Source organism: Fukomys damarensis, unplaced genomic scaffold (genome assembly GCF_012274545.1).
Source record: "Fukomys damarensis isolate Sample0158 unplaced genomic scaffold, DMR_v1.0_HiC HiC_scaffold_13, whole genome shotgun sequence".
NCBI classification, from domain to species: domain Eukaryota; kingdom Metazoa; phylum Chordata; class Mammalia; order Rodentia; family Bathyergidae; genus Fukomys; species Fukomys damarensis.
This window is the reverse complement of record NW_022900925.1, coordinates 13,393,672-13,408,671: the sequence shown is the minus strand read 5'-3', so window position 1 is coordinate 13,408,671 and position 15,000 is coordinate 13,393,672. Positions and strand designations below refer to the sequence as shown.

At 52.3% G+C, this 15,000-nt stretch overlaps 1 protein-coding gene across 1 annotated transcript; it reads right to left on the bottom strand.

Annotated features, from left to right (window-relative positions):
* Positions 1-2,382: 2,382 nt before the first annotated feature.
* P2rx5 (purinergic receptor P2X 5) lies at positions 2,383-14,994 on the bottom strand. The gene is given in 14 exon segments (XM_010611371.1): positions 2,383-3,526; positions 4,695-4,751; positions 4,753-4,869; positions 5,720-5,802; positions 7,528-7,593; positions 7,689-7,782; positions 8,230-8,363; positions 8,762-8,900; positions 9,128-9,208; positions 9,480-9,576; positions 9,671-9,746; positions 10,011-10,082; positions 10,670-10,820; positions 14,847-14,994. Coding segments are annotated over 14 exon segments (1,449 nt in total). The 5' UTR covers positions 14,984-14,994; the 3' UTR covers positions 2,383-3,381.
* Positions 14,995-15,000: the final 6 nt, after the last annotated feature.

Below are 15,000 nucleotides of genomic sequence, written 5' to 3'. Positions count from 1 at the left end.
AAAGTGTTCTTGGATCCACTGGAGGATGCTCTGGGGGAAGTCGTGTCCCTTGTGGGAAGGGTGTGTTGGAACCAAGTGGAGCCCTTTTCCAGATACCCAACGTGCTATCCCGAGTGGGGTGATTTAGGAACTCTGGGTCGTAGAAGTTTTGTTTTGTTTTGGTTTTTGGTTTTTTGAGACAGGGTCTTACTATGGAGTTGAGACTGACCTGGAACTCACTATGTAGCTCAGGCTGGTCTCGAACTCACAGCAATCCTCCTGCCTCAGCCTCCCAAGTGCTGGGATTACAGGCATGCGCCACCACGCCCGGCCTGGGTCGTAGAAGTTAATGTTCCCCTTTATCTGTTTCCTCACTGAGAAAGGAAGAACTGATGGGCAGGGGGCCAAAATAATCCCAGCATCTGAAATGGTGGGCATTTTGCTCTTTCATTGCTGGTCTCTGATATCACATTGATAAAACCAATGTATAAATTTCCTGTTGGCCAGCATTGTGGTGCTACCAAAAGCATGGGTGAACTCAACCATATACTAGGTGGACCAGTTTAACCTAGGACCTGACTATAAGCATAGACAATTCATCTGATTCTGCAATATCAGAATTAAAAGGAGATCTAGGGCTAGGGGTATACATCGGTGGTAGAGGGCACACTTAGCAGGCATGTGTTCCATCCCCAGCAAGGGGGAAGGGGGCTCTTGAGAGGCTGGCGCTCTCATCTTCCCAACCAGGCCGCCAGTAACCAGAGAGAAAGAGGTTTTTCCTAAGTTTGGAAGGAGCTCATGTTCCTGCTTCAGTTTTCCCCATTTAAAAGCCCATTTCCATGAGTTGGGTGAGGCCTCACTCTCGCACCAAGGTTATGCAGCAGGTCTGGGGGCTGGGGGAGGACTGTACAGAAAGCAAGGCCACTTGGGCAGAGCATGCAGCACTGTCCAGAGCTGTACTGAAATCCCTGACCTTTCTGAGCACGGGCCCCTTGACAGCCAGAGAGGCCTCCCGGGCAGCTTTGCTGGCCTCCAAGAAACAAATAGGTTGAATAAATCCTTTAAGGCAATAAAGTTTAATTGGGCAGCCCTTATGACGAAAGTCACCCTGATTAAAAGGACACCTCACAAACCCCAGTGCAATCGCACTGCCTTCATCCAGTTCCTCAGGTGTTCTTTCCCGCGTCAAAGCGTCTCTTCACGTGTGTGGTCCCCTGACCTGGACTACCTCCCCATCGCCTTGGTACACTGCTTCTAGCCTTTCAGATTTCAACTCAAGTCACTTCCTTGGGGAAACTTTCTCTAGCTACTTCAAGTTAAAAATTTACAAGTGCCCTACAAGGCCAGACCACATAGTTAAGGTTTAACTCCTGCCAGACAGGAAGCACCGGAGTGCAGGGAGCAGGTATGCTGCTCACCACTAGTTAGTCCAACACCTGATGTGCTACAGAGACTCAGCAAATATTTACTGACTGACCATATGAATGACTGCAGGAAGGCATATTACTCCAATGTAAAACAAGTGACAAGACTGTCCTCGGGCCGGGGATTTAGCTCAGTGGTTCGGTGGCCTGCCTCGCAAGCGCAAGGACCGGAGTTCGATCCCCGGTACCAAATAAAAAAAAAGACTGTCCCCACTTTAATGGCTGCTGCCATGCCATTTCAACGTCACATTAAAGGGAACCAGACCAATCCCTAAGCAGCCACGACCCCTGCCTCTCTTATTTCCTCTCAAACACAGGTTATAAAACCCAAAGTTTGCTTTAGTGAGGAAGTGAAACACTTAAGTGGCTCACTGGGATTTTTCCTTTTCTATTCAGAGAGCAGGTTGGTTTACTGACAGGCTCCTAGGTAATCCAAGGTCAGGGAGCAGAACTGCTGAACAGCAAGTCCTGCTCTGGGCACCATACCCTTCTGCCTCAATGGCAGCAGCTTCTACCAGGCCCTTCTGACAACTGTCTCCAAAGGTCCAACTGGAAGGATGCTCATCTCCCCGTGTGTATGTGTGCAGAAAGTGCCCTTCCAAAGAAGACTCTCCTTGGTGCCCAGGAAGCCACAAGCCACCCAAACACTGCCTAGTACTTGCTGAGTTAGGGGGCACTTGAGGACTTGTGCCAGGAACTGTAGACAACAGTAATGAGCCCTTGGGTTCCCTGGGGACTCTTCCCACAAAGTGGGGAGAAGCGAGGGAGCTGGCTCCCTGAGTCCAGTATTTAAGTGTGTTCCTGTCCATCTCTGACAGGGAAGTCTCAGTATTACAGGAAAAGATTATTTCCTAGGTGACTGTGCAGGTAACCAAATGGATTCTTAGCAAACTAAAGGAGTCTTTTGGAATTGGTAATGCTGTTTGCCTCTGGAGAACAGAGGTGGGAGGGATGCTTTTTATTTCTAGTCTTTTGTGCCTTTTAAATTTTGAATCATATAAGTATCACCTAGTCAAAATATTTTAATTCAAATACATCAAACATAATGCTGCTTTCGGGTTGGGTGTAGGGGTGGCGGAGGGATCCTCCTGGTCTCAAGGCTGTGTGTGTGTGTAACGCCTACCTCGAAACTGAGTCCTTTGCACCTAAAGATGGCTTTTTCCCCCCTCAGAACCAGGGCTCCTCAAACAATGTTCTCCATACCCCTCAAATCACCTCAGGATCTTAGGAGAATGCAAGATCTGACTTGGTGAGATGAGATAGGGGGCTGACAGTATCGCCCAGCCCCAGAGAACAAGAGCAAAACGACACAGGTAAATGCACTGATTAAAAGGTCAGGATGGAAGCTGGAATGGAGCTGAGCCTTCCCTGTTCCCCTTGCCTGGAAGCCCTTGGAGTTGGCCTCTCCCCTTAGGAGCCAGCTGCTTCCTTACCAGTCCAGTCCTTTTCCAGTTGCCTCCTTGGCCACCTTTAACTTTTATCCCTGGGGCAAGACCAGACGTCCCCTTGATATTGTCCACAGCTTTTTCTGAGCAACCAGCAATCTCTACAGGAACTTGTAAAAGTCTCGGATAGAGGCCAAAAGAAAGCCAGAGTGGTCAGACCTGGTTGTGATGTCTCTGTTGGTTTTGAAGGGAGTTATGTGAGTCCCCCTTCCTGCAGGCTAGGTCAGCGTCCTATTAAAATATCTCTTAGATAGGGTCCAGCATTAGCCTGAAACATGCATCAGTGTTTACTGCATGGATGAGTAAGTGAACGTCCAATCAGGTTCTCTGGAAAAATTAAGACACTGTAGTACCACTCAGGCCCCTGGCCTGCTCTCTTCCCTGGCTGCCAGCCCCAGGGCTTCTTCCTCTGGATCTGGGCCACGCTGGCTACCAGGAGGCTCCCCTCCTTACAGAAAAAGGTTATAGCAGGATCCCAAAGTGCAGGAGAGATGGCTGTTCCCAGAAGCCCCAGCCCATGCAGGCATGAGGATTTATCTTCCCAGTTCAGAGCTGCAGACAGTTTTGGCCCCATCATCTTTGAATCTGCTCTCCGCCAACAGCTCTGGCAACGTCCCCACTGTCTGTAGTGTCTTCAGTTGCTGCACATTCACCTTTGCATTCTTTTGGATACCCGTCCTGGTGTGGGGGGGGAACGACAAAAAGAACTGCTGAATACTCTGTGGGGGGCTCCCTCCCTAAAGGCAGAGGCATGCAGCAACCTCAGTTGCTCACTGGCAGGGCTGTGGGCAGTCAGCATTTGGAGAAAGGGGCAACCGTCCCAGACATGGGGAGGGCAGCAGGCCTTTGGAGCCACTCAGCAGTGAGCGGCAGCAACTGTGGTGGGTTCTGGGACCCAGGGCCATGAGCACAGAGCCTCCCACAGCAATGGGCAAGACTGGGCCAAGACAAACGAGGTAGACGCTCAGATGGAAGCCCAGAGAGTGACCGCTCAGGAAACATTTGGAGGGCTGCTGAGCCCAAGACCTGCCCCGTCCGGGTCCCCCAGCCTTCTGCTGCACCCTCCACAGCTCCACCTTTCACTCGTCCCTCGGCTTCATCCCCACTGGGCCCACCTCCCAGCTGGAGGCTGCCAAACCCTGACTCAGCAAGGAATAAAAGCTGGGAGCTGGAGGAAAGGTGGGTCTGGGCTAGAGAACTTCAGGGGATGTGGTTGGGGGGGTGCCACAGCCCTAATCTGAGTGAGCAGGAGCAGTCTCCGTGTCCTACCCCACTGGGAGAAGAGGGGAAAAAAAAGAAGAGAGAAAAGAAAGGGAAAGAGGAAGGGGGCCCAGAAAACAGTGAAGGAGAAGCGAAGAAGGCCCAAACATGGGCTTCCGGCCTCTGCCTGGGTCTCCCCCACCGCACCCAGGGCTGAGGTCACATCCGCAGAAGAGGCCAGGCGGACCAGGCAGTGCCCAAGTCCACAGAAGAGGGATCCGGGAGTAACTGATGGGAGGTGGGGGCTGGGGTTTTGCCAGGCAGGGAACCCACTGGAGAACTGAACCCTAGAAACACCCTGTATGGATTCACAGCTCTGCCATTTATTAGCTGTGAGGTTTGAACAAGTTATTTAACCATGCCTCGATTTCTTCACTAGTAAAATAGGAAATATCTGTGTCCACTTCATTAAATTCCTTAAATGAACTAAAATATACAAATAGCCCAGGGCACCACAGGGCTGGGAGACATGCTGGGTGAACAGAGCACTGTTACTACAACAGCGCCAGCAACCCCGCAAGCCGCGTCCAGCACCGAGGGGTCTCCCGGATCCCGGTCGTCCAGGGTGAGTCCCGCAGCGCCTCACCTGGCGGAATGGGTGAGCTTCCCACACACGTCGCCGTTCCCCTTCCGGCCTCTGCTCTGGTGGGGCCTGGGGCTGCTCCTCCTGCCCGTGCTCCTCCGGCAGCCCTTCTTCTCTCTGTTCCCGCTCCATCGCCTCGGCCTCGGCCTCCGTCTCCCGGGCCACATGCCCTCGGCCCCTGGACAGGACACGGTCCGTCACCCCGGGTCCACTCTGCAGGCCCCTCCTGGCACTCTAGCTGGGCCGCCCGGCCCTCATTCCTCCAGCAGCACAGTCTGGGGCCAGGTCTGGTGCAGAGCAGCCAGGCTGAGTTCAGGTTGCAACTGGAGTTCCACTGAGGCAAACTGGCCGGCCCAGTTTGTGGTGGGATTGAGGAAGTGCCTAGGTGCCTGTCCTTGGTCCTCATTCTGATCCCAGTTCCTCCTGAAGCCTTGCCCTTTCTGTCCACCCACAGACATTGGGGCTCTCCCCATGCATGCTGTCTTCAGTTGCTCCCCACACCTGCACATGCGTATGCAAGCGCACATGCACACACGCACACACACACACACACGCACACAGCAACCCCACCTAAGAGACCCAGGAAGGAAGCCCCTGCAGCATGAGAAAAATCCATTTCTCTTCCCTTACCATCCAGCTTTCCTCAGCCCTTACCCATCGGGACCACCAAGTCCAAGAATCCTAAAAAATCCTGACACACCACTGGAAGGTACTCTATGTAATTGACAGGCTCATCTCACAGGTTAAGAAACTAAGGCCCAGGGAGGCCCAGGACTTTCCAAAGTCACAGCCAGATGGGGCAGAGTCTGTGCACCAGGTCTCCTCCTGTCAGCCTGGAGCAGCCTCTTTTTTGGGCTGCCCTGAGGTAGAAGCGCGTCCTGGGGAGCAGGTTTTAGGAGCATGCCACCTCCCCAGCCCTTTAAGCCTCTCTTCCATACCCAGAACCCAGCACCCAGCCAGGTGGCAGCTGAGGACTAGGGGACCTCCTCTGTGCCCCCTTCCAGTTTGGGGAGGAAACTTTAACTAACCTCACTTCCTCGTACTTTTTGTCGCGGTAAAACTCCCTCTTTTTGATGATGTAGATGAGGACCAGGTCACAGAAGAAAGCCCCCTGCAAAAAGAGTTGGGGGCCCTGACTCAGAGTCCTACGCTTCGTACTATTTGATCATGTAATGTCCCATAAGTGAGGCACCGTTTCCCCATTTAACACATGAGAAAGGAGCACCCTATTCAGGGTGATGCAGTTACACTGGGGTGCGTCCACCTGATCTCACAGGCCAAGCCCATGCCATCAGACCCCATCCAACCATGTCTTCCATGCTCTTTTGCTGAGCACCCATTACGTGGAGATGTGGAGCACAGAGACCCTTTAAGGAACCTCCCTGATGCAGAATGATGCTTCCTACAATGGGGACACAAGCGTGAGACAGGGCCTTACTCTGCTTAAGGAGAGGGACACCTGGGCTGAGTCTTGAGGGCTGAACAGGAGTTTATGGAAAGGGCACTACAGAGGGAGGAGCAAACTAATCTTGACTGGGAAATGCCTCAGGGCCTGCTGGGGAAGAGTGAAATGCACTTTTTAGAAAGGTGGTTGTGAGTCTGCCAGTCTGAGAACAGGCTACAGCAGTAATCAAGGAAGAAAGGCCATGTGAGCTAATCCTGAACACACCCCTTCAGCTAGAGCAGGCTGTGTGCAATGTCCATCCTTTCCACCAGAGGGAGACTACCCACAGCATGGGATTGACACTCCGGAATGAAGACAGGGGAGGCCAGAAGGGGTAGATGGTGAGCCTCAGGACAAGGTGACCCTGGTCCCCAGAGGGCAAAAGTGCCACTCACCTATTCCTTCTCCCGCCTCCCTCCCTCAGCCTCCATTAACACCTTTTCTCTGCACCATTACCTCCATCTGACAGGGGTGTCCCCAGATGTCCAGATTCTGCCCAAGTCATAAGAAATTGCATATGCACACCTCTGGGGGTCCCTGAGTGACTGACCACTCGTCTTTTCCCCTATATAAACAACTTGCCCATACCTATAAAGGGTCATTCTGTGCAATATTTCCCCTTATGCTGCAGCATGAGTCCTCATAACACCTCTTTTGAATGACATATTTTTGCTTATTCACTATTTCCACCTCAAGTAGAGCGTGCTGAGCTAGTACCCTAAGGGCTGGGGACACCAAAGTTTGCTGGACACTTTCAGAGCCAGCAGCGGGGCTGGCAACACTGAAGGCATCCAGCAAACATGGAATGACAAAGAGCAATTGAGAATTGCCCAGGGCCGCCATCTCTGGTGGCTGGAAGAGTTCTAGAACCATGTAGGCGGCTCTTGCTTTAAGCAGCAGAGAGGGCTGCTGACACTAACAAGAGCTGCTGGCATTCAAAGCCCAGAGCTGTTATCACTAAAACAGCTACACTTTGCCAATCCATAATTTCCTTATGAATTGAGCAAAAGAACCCTCAGACAGTTGGTAACATCACGGTGGCCCATATGGGGACCTTCCCCTTCTGAGGACCCTGAAAAAGATGGACAATGGTGACAGTTGTCAGCAAAGAAGAAGCAGCTAAAGAACTAGCCCATGTCCTATTTCCATCTTACCTAAGACTACAGACCCACAGTAGCAGATGCCTCTGGCTCTGGAAAGAGAAACTTGGGTGGTCACTGCCGCCTGGGGCAGCTGACAGGTCACGGGGTCCCAGAAAGCCCTCTTTGTCCACGTGCATTCTGGCCTCGGCAGCACGCCTGCCATCTAGGGTGCTGGGTGAGGTTCCTCCTGGGAAGTTAGCTATCCCCCTCTCCCTGCTCAGAGCCAGTGTGCTGGGGGAAGTGTACTCACAGCACCCATGAGCGCCACCCCGGAGCCCACATTGATGATGGTGGGGATGATGCTGAACTTCCCTGCCTGAAAGACAAGGTGAGTGAGTGAGGCAACAGTCCACCGTCTGGTCCCCAGACTCTCCTGCCTGTCCCCTCCAAATGGGAGGGCCGGCCACACACCTTGCCATTCACTATCACATCAATGCGGATCCCGTAGGCTTTCATCAGGTTGCGGAACTCCACCCCAGCCGAGTCTCGGTAGTATCTGGCAAACCTGGGGGATGAAGGACCTAGGAGGAGCCACTGCCTGCCTGCACTTTCCCTCTGCAGCAGCACGGATGTGGCTGCTTTGGGGACTTCTAAGCACTCCCAGAATCCCGGCTCTCAGCAGTCCTCGGAGAGGGCCACAGACCACCCGCACCACGAACCAACTACAGAGATGCATCGGAACCCTTCCTCAAGGTACCAGGCCTTTCCCACTGCACTGAGTCAACCCTTGGGACACCATGGCAAGGGTAGGGCAGGAACAGGCATCTTTCTCCTGTCCCGAGGGGTTCACTGTGCTGTCCTCGCCACTCTGTGGGTCCTCTCCACACCTCAGCTGTCACTCCCACACCTCCTGCTCCGACATCCGCCTTAAGGCAGGGGTGTCACAGTGCCGGTGCCCAGGGAAGGACACCAAACACCTCGGGGCCACAAAGGGGCACAAAGCAGCAGTTACCTGAAGTTGTACCCGGAGGAGATTGATTTGGCATGTTTGTTGTCCAGACGGTTAAAAGAATAGTGTGGATGGCACTCAGAGGCAGCTCTATCAAGGTTGCAGTCCCATTCAATATGAATTCCTATTACACCTCCCTTCATGTGAGAGACAAGGATCAGTGCCCAGAGCTATCCTGAGACAGACAGAGGCCAGCCCTTCCCCAGAACTGAACAAGGCGGAGGAAGGGCTCAGACCAGAGGTGCCCTGTTGGACCAGCCTTCGGGGCGGTTCTAGCCCCACCTCTGGAGGCTAAGAAAGTTACCTCACCCATTCCCAGTGTCATCTCCCTTCACCTTCAGGGAGCTAATGACTTTAGAGACAGGTACTTGACAAATGAATCAGGATGTGCCCCGGGGCTCCTTCCGACCCCTCTGAGCTGGCGGCCTAGTGAGCTCTTGGAGGCAGGTGGCTTGGCAGGGCCACCCCTACCCTATTGTGTCACCATTGCAGAGCCCACGTCCCAGGGACAGCACCTTGAGCACACACCACTCACCTCCAGGGCAATGTCCTGGAAACTGCTCCCTGCCCACTGGACCACAGAACCCAGCCGGAAGATGGGGCAGTAGTGATTGTTGGGGCCAAAGCGACAGGATTTCAGAAAATCCTTGTTCTTTGTTTCCAATATGTTGGCCCTGGGTAGAAGATGAGTCAGTGGGCCCCTCATCCGACCCAACTCCCCCTCCTCTCACATCCTATTCTGAGTTAGAACTGAGACTCAAGCCCGCCCCCGCAGCAGGGCCACTCTGAGGTTTGGCCACAGCAAGCACCACATAAACATCATGTGCATGCACCCACACACATCCCCAGGGAGGCCCAGCCGAGGCCCCACCCCTGGACCCAGTAGCCAAGCTCCACATACTTAGAGAAATCAAACTTGGGGAAACGAATATAGTTCTTTATGAAAATGGTGAAGTCTTCAGCATCCCTCAGGAGTGGCTTCCTGAAAAGCAGTGTGGGACAGCCTTAGCAGGAGGCCTGCCCCAGCCCCTCCACACCTCCCCCGGTCCTGGGGCAGGGCTGAAGCCTTTTCCTCAGCCTCCTGGAGCCTTTGTCAAGGACCGTTCATTTGCTTGTGTTGGGTGGTCCCGAGCCTTTCTGGGATGCCCTGATATCCCCTTCAGAAGGAAGCTCTCCTGGGACTGGCGTGTCTCCACCCTCAAGCTGGACTCTGACTGGGGACTCCTTAGAGGCCTGAGGCCGCAGCCACTCACTTGGGTCTGGACTGCGTCTCCACTGGGCACCAGGCAAAGATCTCACAGGTGCCTTCTGTTGAGTTCCCCACCCGCAGGCAGTGGCCAGTCTTCACTCCTGCGGGGGTAGCATAGGGACAAGGCCAGGAGCCTCCCCGCCCAGGCCCCCTGTAACCCTCTCCACTGATGGCCATCCCAGCCCAGGTCCTCACCATTTCCAGCTCTAACAGGCTCCCCAGCACGGCAGTCATCGTCCTGAGAACACATGCCATCGGGAATGCCTTCACGCTGCCAGGAGAGAAAGGTCCCTGCATGGGGGGGTCCCTGGCTCAGGGCCACATCCCGACCTGGGGTTAGAAGAGCTCCTCCCTGGCCTGGGCCACACACCGTTTGAGAGCCTGTTTCTCCCCAACACAATGCAGGCTCATGCACTGGCACATACAGACTCCGGGACCCTTGGAACACACAGAAGTCCCAGCTTTAGGAAAGGGGTCAGCCCTACCACAGCTGGCAGCTCCCACACCCTCCTCTGCTCCCCATGCAAAATCAAACCTCAGCACAGGTGCTCTGCCGCTGGTTGGCGGTCACAATCAAGTTGGTGATCACAAAGAAGACGTTATCTCCCTGAGGAACCACAGAGGGGTTAAGGAACCTCCTCCTACCCTCCTGGGGACCCTTCTTCCCACAGCTGCCTGGCAAGAGCCGGGGGACCTCTGCATGGTGTTGGGGAAATGGGGCCACAAATTTGGTGGGCTTTGCCTACAAACCCCAAGTTCCCTCGCCTCTTGAATCCCTATTGATCATACCTGGAGTCCAAGCCTAGACCGGGGAAGAGAAGGGACCATAATGGGGGTTGCCCTGGCCATGGCCCGAGATGAGTGAACATTACTAGGAAGCTATTCCCAGGCGCAGTAGAATGTAAGGGAAGGGTTCTCTGTCCCAAGTCATTGGATCATAATGACCTGAGAGTTCACTGGGCCCCACGTGGTCTCAACAGACTCAGGTAACTGGGAACAGAGTTGGCATGCTAGGCACAGAAAAGGAGGGCAGAGGTTTGGCCTGGGAAAATTCTCTGGCCAGGGCTTCAATCTACATCCTGGACCAAGAGAGACAGTGAACAGAAGTCCCTGGACGCCCGAGCAGCTTCCTGTGTGACCCACCCCAAGCCAGGTCCCACCAGCCTGGGCAGCAAGGATAGGCAGGGCTCAGACCTGGGGTGGGATGACATAGTCTGCGACATCCCAGAGATGCTCCCCGAGCTCCGAGGTGTTGGTGTAGGCCACGCCCTTGACCTTGGTGATAACAGCACTCTGCAGGGAGGTGTCAGTATCTTGATAACCCTTCTTTATCACGAACACCCATCTGCGGGAAGGGGTCAGCAGGTGGGCATCAGCCACACTGCTGCTCTTGGGGATGTTTCCCTGGGCCCAGGCCAGGGTGGGAGTCACAGCAACTCCGAGGTAAGGCAGGGCCAGGCTCTGAGCTATACCTGTGCTACCAGCCCTGGGGCAGGGCTCACAGCCACCACTGCTGCTTGAAATCCAATCCTGTGAGCAGCAGAGGCCCTAAGGATGTATGGTAGACTGGTCTGTGAAGCAGGGTGAGGCCTGGGCTCAAACCAGCTGAGCCTCGCACTGGCTATACGACCAGTTGGCCAACCGGGGAGTGTGGGTTTCCCAGTGTGACTGGATTCCAGCGCCTCTCACCAGGGGCTGTGAGGGTGATCACGTCACGCGTGGTACATAACCCAAAAACAATCACGAGGCTGCCTCAGAGCAGCCCAAACTGAGGGGCAGTCTATGAAATAAGAGCACAAAGCTCCGCATTCCTTGATCCCAAAACACAAGCAGCCAAAGCAAAACTAGGTAAGTTGGAGCTTCATCAAAATTAAGAACTTATGCCTATGAAGAAAGTGAAAAGGCAGCCTACAGAATATCTCATCTCAGCCAGGTGTCTGCAAGTTCAAGAACAGCCTGGGCTACACAGTGAGTTGAAGGTCAGGCTGACCTACATAGAGAGACCCTGTCTCAAACAAACAAAACAAACAAAACCACAAAAAATAAATAAGTAAAAGTAAAAAAGGGGGCCGGGGATTTAGCACAGTGGTGCCATGGCCTGCCTCGCAAGCACAAGGTCCCAAGTTCGATCCCTGGTACCAAAAAAAAAAGAAAGAAAAAAAAAGACTACCTTATCTAATAAAGGTCTAGTATCCAGAATATATGATGAATTCTTAAAATTCAACAATTAAAAAGATAAGTAATCCAGTTTTTAAATGGGCAAAAAGCTGCATACAGTGGCACATGCCTGTAATCCCTGATACTCAGGAGCCTAAGGTGGAAAAGCATGAGTTCTAGACCAGTCTAGGTAACAGGTACACATACATATATATAATCATTAGGAAACAGCATCTCAAAACCATGATAACACTTCACACTCATTGGGACGACTGGCTCAAACTTGAGGTAATCCTCCTGTTTCAGCCCCCTGGGTGCTGAGGTTACAGTTGTGTGCCTCTATGCCCAGCTAAAAAGTAGTACTTTTTAAAAATAAATAACACAGATTGGCAAGGATGTGGACATACATATATATAATCATTAGGAAACAGCATCTCAAAACCATGATAACACTTCACACTCATTGGGACGACTGGCTCAAACTTGAGGTAATCCTCCTGTTTCAGCCCCCTGGGTGCTGAGGTTACAGTTGTGTGCCTCTATGCCCAGCTAAAAAGTAGTACTTTTTAAAAATAAATAACACAGATTGGCAAGGATGTGGAGAAATTAGAATCCTCATACATTGTTAGTGGGACAGTAGAATGGTACAGCTGCTGTGAAAAATGGTTTGCAAGTTTCTCAGGAGGTTAAAGGCAAAGTTCATATATGACCAAGCAATTCTATACCTAAAGATATACTGAAGAGAACTGAAAGCATGTCCACACAAAACTTGTATGAGAATATTATTAGAAGCATTATTGATAACAGCAAGTGGAAATAATCCAAATGTCCATCAACTAGTGAATGGATCAACGAAATGTAGCTTATCCATAAAATGGGCTATTGTTTAGTCACAAAAAGGAATAAAGTAAGAACACATGCAACAACAGGTACAGGCCTTCAAAACACTGTGCTCATTAAAAGAAGTGAGGCCCAAAAGGATCGTGTACTGAATGATTCCATTTATATGAAATGTCCATAACAGGAAATCCATAGAGTCAGAAAGCAGGTTTGTAATAGCCCAGAAATGGAGGTGAGGAGAATCGGGACCAACTAGGAAGAACTTCAGGCTTCTCTTCGGGGCGATGGAAATATTCTGGAACTAGGGAGTGGTGACGGTTCTGTGACACCGTAAATGTACTATAAAGCACTTAATTGTTTCATTTTAAATGGTATATTATGTGCTGTGTGACTTTTATCTCAATTAAAAAATAGTACACACAGGGCCCGAGATTTAGCTCAGTGGTTCCACCACCTGCCTCACAAGCATATGGACCCAAGTTCGACCCGGCTACCAAAAAAGAAAAAAAAAAAATGGTACAAACATCTTTTATTCTTCAAAAGATGTCAGTGTTTACACAAAGGAAGACAGGAACAATTTTCATTTAAAGGCTAAGAAGACATGAAAACTAGGTACAAGGCATGACTTCAGGTTTTCCTTTGCCATAAAGGTAATTATTGGAACAGTGTACAAAAGGTGTGTAGGTGATACAATTGTTTAATGATAATTTCCTGATTTTAATGATACTTGCCCTGGTTAAACAGGAGAATTCCTCCTCTCCCTGCAATGTGGGGACGCAACAAGACAGCCCTCACCAGAACTGGGCCATGCGGGCACCCTGATCTCAGACTCCCAGCTTGCACAGGAACAAGTTTCTGATATCTGCAATCCACTCTTATACGGCTTGGGAGAAACTGCATAAATATGAATAGGCATACAGAGAAAGGGGGAAGGACTGTACAAATAGCAAGATATTAATATTTGAGGGTTACTGCTAGAGGGAAATAACTTTTGTGCTATTTTTATAGCTTTTCTGTGTCTAAAATTAAGTCAAAATACCAACGATATTTTTAAATAAGGTAGCACATGTCAACTGCTGGCACAGAAGAGTTCAGTGAGCACAATTCATTAACGCATTGTTGCTGTTGGTGTCAGAGATTGTCCAGGTTAACCCCTCCAGTAGGCTTGGGGAAACTGAGGCAGAGTGGGAAGGAGGGAAGGCACCTGCCTGAGGTCATGCAGCCCGTGGTGTGGGATGCCGGCTCTTTCCAGGGTGCCAATGAAGGTTCTGGGTATAGCAGGTGCTGACCAGTACGTGTCCACCTCCTCATCTCTAGGGCAGCACCGAAGTGTCCTGAGCCCTAGGCTGGCACACTGTCAAGGAGCTCTGAGAAGGCCGTGGCCCAGGGCAAACCCGCTGTGTTAGGAGGGACATGCTGGGCCTGGCCCGGGCTCAAACAGTAGGGAAATATTTAAGGTGAACCTTCACTAACTCATTAATTTCATACTTACGCCCTAGTGAAATGACCACCTTCATGGCATCCCCCAACTGGCAGGGGCAGAAACAAACACCTCCACAAACACAAATTAGCTTGTAGTTAAATTCCCTGTGGGAATGCCAGGGAAGGAAGCAGGGGGAGTTACTCCAGCACTCAGGTCTGCAGGATGAATGGGCACTAACAAGAACAGCGTGCCTGGCTAAGGAACAGAACACAAAAAGGCCTGAAGCAAGTGTCTTAGGGAGGGAGGTCAGAGGATTCTGAGTGCCACACTCTAGGAGAGAGCAGGGAGCCACCAAGGCTGCCTTCCCAGGAGGAAACAAGAGCACCAGCTCCTGCTAGGTGGGATGGGAATGGGGGAAGGCGGCTGCAGAGCTGGGAAGGACCCCAGCGGGATACAAGAGAGGCCAGTCACAGTCACGGGTAGGTGAGCCGACCGGAAGAGAGTTCAGGGACACTCCAGGCTGATGAGTTGTCCCCATCCCAGAGTAAGACACTGACGCTCAGTGATTATAAATAACCTCCCGGGTGCCTGGTCCAGCTGTCAGGCTGGGGGCCCAGGGAGGCCCCTGAGGTGACAGCTGCAGCCCAGCCCCTCCATCCCTGCCCCTTCCCACGCCACTAACGCCGGGGCTCTAGTCCTTGGGGAAGGAGCTTCCTACATCAAGGATCCCAGAAGCCCCTGCCCACGGCTCATCTCCAGAGCCCGAGGGGGAGTAGAGGGTCCCCGAGTCCCCCCACCTTTACGCCCAAGGGTCCTCTCCTCGGCGGGGATCTCGGGAAAGCCACGTGCAACGCTAGGACCCTGGAGAAGGCCCAGCCACTGGGCCCCTTCCCCGCCACGCCACACGTTGTACCCACCCCTCCCCCAGCTCCCGAAAGCGCCCGGACTCACAGGACCAGGTACAGCAGGATGGTGAGCTGCAGCAGTCTGTAGAGCAGCCCCACCTTCTTGTTCTTGGCGATCACATACTTTTCGGTCTTGTAGTCGAACGCAGACTGGAAAAACCCCTTCCAGCCCGCCTGCCCCATCCTGCCGGCTCACCGGG